This window comes from Erinaceus europaeus, chromosome 10, assembly GCF_950295315.1.
Source record: "Erinaceus europaeus chromosome 10, mEriEur2.1, whole genome shotgun sequence".
Lineage (NCBI taxonomy): Eukaryota > Metazoa > Chordata > Mammalia > Eulipotyphla > Erinaceidae > Erinaceus > Erinaceus europaeus.
In genome coordinates this window covers 69,687,554-69,696,073 of record NC_080171.1, presented here as the reverse complement: position 1 = coordinate 69,696,073, position 8,520 = coordinate 69,687,554, and the positions used below count along the sequence as shown (strand labels likewise).

The following is an 8,520-nucleotide window of genomic DNA, read 5'->3' as shown; positions in this document are numbered from 1 at the left end:
GAACAATAAGGTTTATCTATGGAGGTAGGGATAGCGATACGGGCCTTTGGTGATGGGACTGGTGAAAAAAATTTATTTTGAGGGGCCAGGTGGTGACACAGTGGGTTAAGCGCATATGGCACAAAGTGCAAGGACCAGCATAAAAATCCCAGTTCGAGCCCCTGGCTCCCCACCTGTTGGGGGGCAAGGAGGGGTCGCTTCACAGGTGGTGAAGCAGGTCTGCAGGTGTCTATCTTTCTCTTTCCCTCTGTCTTCCCCTCCTCTCTCCATTTCTCTCTGTCCTATCCGGCAACAACAACAGCAGTGGCAACAGCGAAAATGACAATAACAAGGTCGACAACAAAGGCAATGAAATGGAAAGGTGGCCTCCAGGAGCGGTGGATTCGTAGTGCAGTTATCGAGCCCCAGAAATAACCCTGGAGGTAAAAAAAAAATTAAAGAGACCTCAGAAGGATTTCAACAGGCTGGAGTATAGGGAGAAAAATGAGAAAATTACAACAACAAAAAAAGGAAAAAATATTTTTAATAACAAAAAAATCTACAAAAAAAGGGAAGTGAAGGCAGTCTTGGAAAAAAATATGTATGTGCATAAATGTAGATAGTTATAAATCAGCCCAGATCGGTGGCCTTGGGATAACTATTACAGTTTCCAATGGAGGGGATGGGGACACAGAACTCAGGTAGCGGAAACCATATGGAATTAATACCCCTATTATCTTACAATTTTGTAAATCAATATTAAATCATTAATGAAAAAATTTTGGGAGGGGTGAAGTGGTGAGAAAAGAAAGAATCCTAATTCAAAGATGTAGGTTTTACAAACTTTTGGTTTCTTAGACTTGGAACAACAGACTGGCTCTGAGATGTTCTCTGCTGAATCCCACTTCATGCATTTGGCCTGCCTAGGAACACAGGCAGGAAAGAAAACAAAGAGAATAGCATTCTGAGGGTGGGGTAAAATATACGGATAATCCTTGACCCTGACTCTTGCTGCTAGATTTTTGGTTATGTCTATTTTAAGGTTTCTGCAGCACTCAAAATAGCCTCTGGTATGTCATTCACTAATCATCGGTAAAAAGTTAGATACAATTGCTTTGGACTATATATTAAGTATGAGGATAGGTAATAAACTAAATCAATTTCTGGTATTTAGACCTGAAAAGTGTGGTGTTCACTGTTATGGGTCACTCACTGATTTATTGATATCAGATTTGCATTTATCGGTACTCTACTTTCAGAGAACTCTGTCACTTTAATAACACTTTATTTATTAATTTATTTATTGGGTAGAAACAGAGAAATGGGGGCCAGGCAGTTAAGCACACATGGTGCAAAGTGCAAGGACCAACATAAGGATTCAGGTTCGAGCCCCTGGCTCTCCACCTGCAGGGGAGTCACTTCACAGACCTTTCTCTCCTCCTCTCTGTCTTCCCCTCCTCTTTCCATTTCTCTCTGTCAAATCCAACAACAATGACATCAATAACAACAACAACAATAAAACGAGCAACAAAAGGGAAAAAAGGCAAATTTTTAAAAAAATTAAAAAAAACACAGAGAAATTGAGAGGGAAGCCCCGATAGAGAAGGAAGACACATCTGCAGCACTACCTCACCGACTGTAAAGCTTCCCCCCTTCATGTGGAGACTGGAGGCTTGAACCCAGGTCCTTGTAGATGGTTGGTACTATGTACACTTAACTAGGTAAGCCACTTTTTCAAGATGGTTTTCACGAGTGGAATCAATCCAGATGTGGCAAGACAATTTTGTATGAAATTCCTAAAGACTGCTTTAGGCTAGTAGAACTTGGCAGTGTTTCCTTGGTTCACACCAACTTTTAGGCATACAAAATCCAAAGACTGTATACGAACATGTTCAACAATCTTGTAAGGGCCTTTTAAAAAATTTCTTTATGGGGGATTAATGGTTTATAGTCTAGAGTAAAATACAATAGTTTGTACATGTATAATATTTCCACATAACAATACAACCTCCACTAGGTCCTCCTCTGCCATCATGTTCCAGGACCTGAACCCTACCTGCCTCCCCAGAGTCTTATACTTTGTTGCAAAACACCAATAATCTTGTAAGGTTCTTTATGGAAAGTACTCAATTATTATTATCATGGTATTAGTCTGGTAGGGCCTTCTATATGTGTGATTTCACTGCTTCTGGGCCAGCATTTTCATTCTTTGAACTTTTCTTAATATTCATTTATTTGTTTTATTTGATAGGACAGAGGGACATTGGGAGGAGGAGAGGGAGAGAGAGAGGGACTCTTGCAGCTCTGCTTCACTCGGAACCTTGAGGCAATGTCAAGGTGTGCTCCAGCAGGGGTGTGCTACAGCCTTAACCCTCTTCTCACATTTTACTTCAACTAGCTAGAAACAGAGCGAAGACAGCAGCAGAGCTCTGGTGCCATATGGCACTGCCTTGTGGTGCCAGGGTTGGAATCCACAGATGCCATTACTGTGTTAACTATCACTCAGCTTCCCTCAACCTCTAATTACTTTTCAAAAAGCATCATTGGAAATGACAGTTGTTGATAATAATTCAGAAATAGCCAATAGTTTTTTTGCAAGTAAAAAACAAAACTTTATTTGGGACCTTTTAGAATAATGTGGTCCAAGAGCCACCTACTAAGGCTAGCCTTGTAAGTACTACTGTGTGAGGGGAAAATACAGAGGCAGCTTCTACAGGCAAAATACTGTTCAGTAAATAACAGGCAGAGGTGTGGACAGTGACACACCAGGTAGAGCATATATTACCATGCACAAGGACCCAGGTTCAAGTGCAGGTCCCTTCCTGCAGGATGTTTCATGAGTGATGAAGCAGTGCTGCAAGTGTCTCTCTTTCCCATCCTTCTCAGTTTATCTCTTTCTATGCAGAAAAAAAGAAATAAAAAAGGAGGGAGGATGGCCACCAGAACCAGAAGCAGTGGGTTTGTCCTGCAGACACTGAGTCCCAGCAATAAACCTGGTGACAAAATAAATAGTAATGATGATGATGATACCAGTGAGCAGGGGGAGATGTGCAAAAAAAAAAAAATTAACTTTTTAAATTATCTTTATTTATTGGAAAGAGACAACCAGAAATAGAAAGGGTTGGGTGAGATAGGGAGGGGCAGAGACACCTGCTGCACTGCTTCACCACAGCAAAGCTTTCCTCTTGCAGGTGTGGACCAGGGGTCCCAACCATGGTCCTTGTTCAGTGTAACGTGCGCTCAACCAGGTTCGTCACCACCCAGCCCCAAGAAAGATAATTAAAGAAAAAGAAAGTCTTAATGAAATTTATATTTAAAAAATAAGATATTAAAAATAAAGCAGAGACAGCACCTGTATGTGTGGTACCACCACGTGACCTTTGCTTACATTTAAGCAACCAGTGGTTAATTGCCACAACCTCAAACACCTGTTTTGCAATAAACTTTTGTTCAAAACGGCCCCCATCCCTTCCTACTAAAGCCTAACCGAAATCTGCCTTTCATTTGTCTCTTTGTAGCTTGCTATGGTTTTTCTCGGGTTGCAATCCTCCTATTCACAGAAAAACTCACTCTTCTAGTAAAATAACTGGCCACTTTATGTTTAAAGTCGTTAATCACTCCTTTTCAGCTTTATGAGCCTTCCTGTTGCACATCAAGAACCTCAACGTTTCCCCATCTCAGAGCCCTTGTCCTTACTTAGCATTCTCTTTGCTCTTTTATCCTGTCTTTCAGGATTCAGGGTAAACCACGTGGTCTGATAGGCCTTTGAAGACATAGACCCCTTCAGTCCTTATTATAATCATTCTATCTTATCACCTTTTTTTAGGGTCTGAAGATACCCTGATCAATTGTTTCTTTTTGTCTCCCACACCAGAATCTTAGCTTCGAGCACAGTTTGACTGGCTCCTTTAAATTCCCAATTCAAATCTTGTATCAGGTTTCAGTTGAGTGAATCATGATTTGCATAGTTTACAGGGTACCTCATCTTAATGGGGTGGGGGGGTGCTTAATTAATATGATAGCAGGTCGACTTTTTTTTTTTTTTTTTGGATAAAGGAGTGAAAGAGACCACAGCACCCAAGCTTCCTTCAGTGTAGTGAGGGCCAGGCTTGAACCTGTGTTAAGCACAAAACAACAAAGCAGCGCACTATCCAAGTGAGCTTCTCGTCCCTCCCCCCCATCAGGTTAAACTTAAGGCAGCCTCTCAAACGACACGGGCACATACCAGCTGTTATTTGGAGAAGCCCAAGGGTGGGGAAGTCTTTCTAGAAAATTCGGGAGCCAGGGGGAGGTGCACCAATTAGCATGATGTGAGCAGTATGGCTTTCCAAATCGGAAAGCGCGGGAGAACCTATCGCGTTGATCTAAAGGATTTGGGCGTGGAGGCTTTGAGAAGGTTGGTTTTTGTTTTGACTTGATTCTTGCAGCTGCCATGACCGGCACCGCCCCCTCTCCCGTTCGCAGATTCGTTAATTAGGCTTGTTAATGTGAGTTTCAAAAACGTTAAGTGGAATTGGCATCTGTTCACGAATGAAAAGGACAGAAATAAAAATAAAAAAAAAAAGAAAAACAGGCGCAAAGAAGGCCCAGCGGTTGTAAGAGCTCCCGCCCCCAGCGCCCAAGTTTAGGCCGAGCGGGCGGCGCCGGCGCGTTGACGTCACAAGGCCGCCACTGCGCATGCTCCGTGCGCACGGGCGGGAGGGCGGGATCACGGGGGAGGGCGTCGCGCGTCGGGCAGTTCGCGCGGGAGCCAAGCGCCGTGGCCCGGGGTTGCAAGTCGGTGGGAACGGAAGCCGCCGCAGGGCGGCGGGGAAGCCGGGATGGCGACGCCGAGCAAGAAACCGTCGTCCTCCAGCCCCCAAGCCTCCAAGCGACCGCACCCCAGAGACTCCTCCGCGGAGGTCCCGAACAAGAGAAAGAGTTCGACCCCGTCGGCGCCCCCGGGGCCCCCGCCTCCCCTGCCTCCCCCGCCGGCGCCGCTGCAGTCGTCCGGGCCTTTCGTGGAGGGCTCCATCGTCCGCATCGCCATGGAGAACTTCCTGTGAGTGGCCCCCGGGGGCGGGGGCGGGGGCGGGGGACGCCGCGCCGGGGCCCTTCCCGCCGGGGCTCTCGCTGCGCCTCCTGCGTGATGCAGGGTTTTTGTTGTTGTTGTTGTTAACATGTTTTTGTTTATTTTCGTGATCATTCCGCTTGCGTTCTCTGAAGGCGTCATCTGGCCGGCGGTGGGCAGGGCGAGGACGTCATGTGTCCCAGTTTCACCCCCTCCCGAGCCCTCCGCCGCTCCGGGGTGCAGCCGCTGAGTCGGGTCTTGGTGTCTTGGTGTCCGGCAGGTTCGCCGAGGAAGCAGGTGCCAGGGTGACCCCAGGGTGAAGGCGGCTGTGTGCAAGATGCAGGATGCAGCGTGCAGGAAAACACAAAAGCAAAACAGCCTCGGCTCTCGATTATCGGGGCCTCCCCTAGACAAGCCCCGAGCCCTCCAACCCCAGCTTTCCTCCCGGCTTCCCTTTCGCCCTCCAGTAATCATCGCAATCAGTGTTTTTACTGAATGTTCTTGAGCACCTAAACTGTGTGTCTGCCTAGGACCTTATAATTCATTTAGTCAGGGGCATTTTAAAACTATATATTTATTTATTGGATAGAGACAGAGAAGTGGAGGGAAGGAGAGAGACACCTGCAGCCCTGTTTTATCTTCACCGCAGGTGGGGGACTTTCTTGAAGTTGCTCACAGTGACAGCAAGCGGGATTGTAATGGCGGTGTTTTGATTGTTTTTTAAGCAAGTCAAGCACCTGTCATGTGCTGGATTCAAAAGTTGGCCCTTTGTTTACACAGAGTCCTCATTTTTTCCTTTGTCACGGGTTGTATCATCTCAGTTCGGTGAAATAAGCTCAGAGGTTTGTCTGTTTGTTCAGGTTTATGCATCAAGCACGCAGCTGAAGATCTCTTTTGAGTCCAAATCGGGGAAAATAAATGTAATCAAATTGAGTAGACGCCATAATAGTGTATAAATACCAGTGGGGGAGATTGTGGAAAGGAAAAATTCCTTTGTGAAGGAAGTTAGGTGAGTCTTAGAAGAAAGGAAGAGTGTTGTAGACAAGTGGAACTGCTGAAACAGTTCCATGTAGGAAGGGTCAAGTATTCTAATGTGGCTGAAAGAATGTGGACAGAAGTTATATTGAACTTACACTGTGTTAAGGCTGGTCTGCACTTAGTATTCTGGGGAATTCCAACTTCATCCTATAAGCAACCAGAACACATTGTTTTCCCCTGCTACATTTTAAATTTTTAATTAGTGACTTAACATTGGTTTACAGAAAGACACACATCTGTGGGCATAGTTTTCACACCCATATTCGTGCATGCACAACTCAGGCACCTACTACCAACTACCTCCCCACCTCGGTCTAATAAGCACCATCACTTTCATAAAGTCTGGGAGAGAATTTGGTTAATTTATTTTGAAAGTTCATTTGCTTTAGTTAATTGTACTTTACCTATAAGCAAATCCATCTGCTTTGTCCTTCCTCTCATATAATCACCTTCACTTCTGTCCATTTTCTCCACAAGGATACAGTATTTTCTTTTAAAATTGCAGTTATATTCTATAACCTCTTTATGCAGATGTCAGGTTGCCTCCATATTTGGGGTATTGTGAACGGTGAACGTTGGGGTACATGTACCCTTCTGAAGTGTTCGTATGTGCTTTGGACATATGCCTAGGAGTAGCATTGCTAGAGCACAAGATATTTTTATTTAAGAACTCTACACTGTTTTCCATCAGTTTACAGTCCCAACAGTGTACAGGATACCTTTGTCTCCACTTTTCCAGCATTTCGTGCTTCCAATCTTTTTTTCCCTCCAGGGTTATTGCTGGGGCTCAGTGCCTGCACTGTGATCTCACTGCTTCTGGAGGCTATTTTTCCCATTTTGTTGCCCTTGTTGTTTATCATTGTGGTTATTACTGTTGTTGTTATTGCTGTTGTTGGATAGGACAGAGAAATGGAGAAAGGAAAGACAGAGTGGGGGAGGGAAAGCTAGACACCTGCAGACCTGCTTCACCTCATGTGAAGCGACCTTCTGGCAGGTGGTGGAGCTGGGGCCTGGAGCTGGGATGCTTACATCCTCCTTGCACTTGGAGCCATGTGATTAACCCGCTGAGCTACCGCCCAGCCCCTGCTTCTCATCTTTTTGATGTGGACCATCCTCACTGGTGAAGTGGTGTCTCACAAGATGCATTTAAATAGGGAACAGCGTGTGATTTTTGTTAGTCTGACAGCCCTGAGAGGGATCATTTAAAAATAGCGTAAGAAGGAGGTAAGACTTACTTACTGAAAGCAGAGATGACCGAGGTTTGAAAATAGTAGCACTGGGGAGTCGGGCTGTAGCGCAGCGGGTTAAGCGCAGGTGGCGAAAAGCACAAGGACCGGCATAAGGATCCCGGTTCCAACCCCGGCTCCCCACCTGCAGGGGAGTCGCTTCACAGACAGTGAAGCAGGTCTGCAGGTGTCTGTCTTTCTCTCCTCCTCTCTGTCTTCCCCTCCTCTCTCCATTTCTCTCTGTCCTATCCAACAACGACAACAATAATAACTACAACAATAAAGCAAGGGCAACAAAAGGGAATAAATAAATAAAGTAAATATTAAAAAAAAAAAAGAAAATAGTAGCACTGAGGAGAGTGTAGAAGTGGAGGAAAAAAATCAGTAGGGGCCAGGTAGTGGCACACCTGTTGTTGTATGCTAGGACCCAGGTTCAAGCCCTCAGTCCCCACCTGCAGGGGGAACGGTTTGAAAGTGGTGAAGCAGTGTTGTAGGCGTTTCTCTGTCTCTCTCCCTCTCCTTCACCCCTTTCCCTCCCAAATTTCTGACTATCTGATAAAGATAATTTAAAAAATTTTAAAGATAAGTAAGGACTCTTTGTGACACATGAGGGTAGAAGGTAAGGCAGTGTTTTCTGTCTGCCTTACCAAATCTGGTGCTGTTTAGAATCGAGAACAATTTGAGAAAGATAATGCCTTTTGGGTCTTACGACTTGGAGTTTCTGTAGAAGATCTGGAAGAAATCTTCTCTAAGCAGGATGGCTATGGGTCTGGACTTAGAGGAGAATGTGAACTGTTGAGAAAAGATGTGTGATTGTGAAGTTGTCTAAGTTGGGGACATGTCCAAGATTGCTGAATAGGAATTATAAAAGAAGAGTAGAGTTCAGGAGAAATGCCAGCATTTAGGGGTAGGAAAATGGCAGAGGAACTCAGACTGAAAAAGTAACTGTTCAGGGACAACAGTGGGAGAGTATTATCAGAGAAACTAAGGAAAGTGTTTGAGAAATGCCATCCACTACATAGTAGCCTCCTTAAACGGCCTGAGAAGAGCTCATTCATTTAGCAATTGGGGAATCTTTAACACTTTGATCAAACAGTGGGAGGTGGGGGGAGTTTGCAAGTCAAAAAAAAAAAGACAGTAGAAAAGTAAAGCTTGAGGGGCCAGGCAGTGGCACACCTGGTGAAGCACACACATTACAGTGCACAAGGACCCAGGTTCAAGCCCCCG

At 45.1% G+C, this 8,520-nt stretch overlaps 1 protein-coding gene across 2 annotated transcripts in view; it reads left to right on the top strand.

Annotated features, from left to right (window-relative positions):
- Nucleotides 1-4,661: 4,661 nt before the first annotated feature.
- Nucleotides 4,662-8,520, top strand: part of SMC5 (structural maintenance of chromosomes 5) — a 76,650-nt gene continuing 72,791 nt past the window's right edge. For both annotated transcript variants that reach the window (XM_060199710.1, XM_007531098.3), the window contains exon 1: nucleotides 4,662-5,020. In XM_060199710.1, coding sequence (XP_060055693.1) covers nucleotides 4,800-5,020 — 221 coding nt within the window. In that variant the 5' untranslated portion in view covers nucleotides 4,662-4,799. The remainder of the gene's footprint in view (nucleotides 5,021-8,520) is intronic.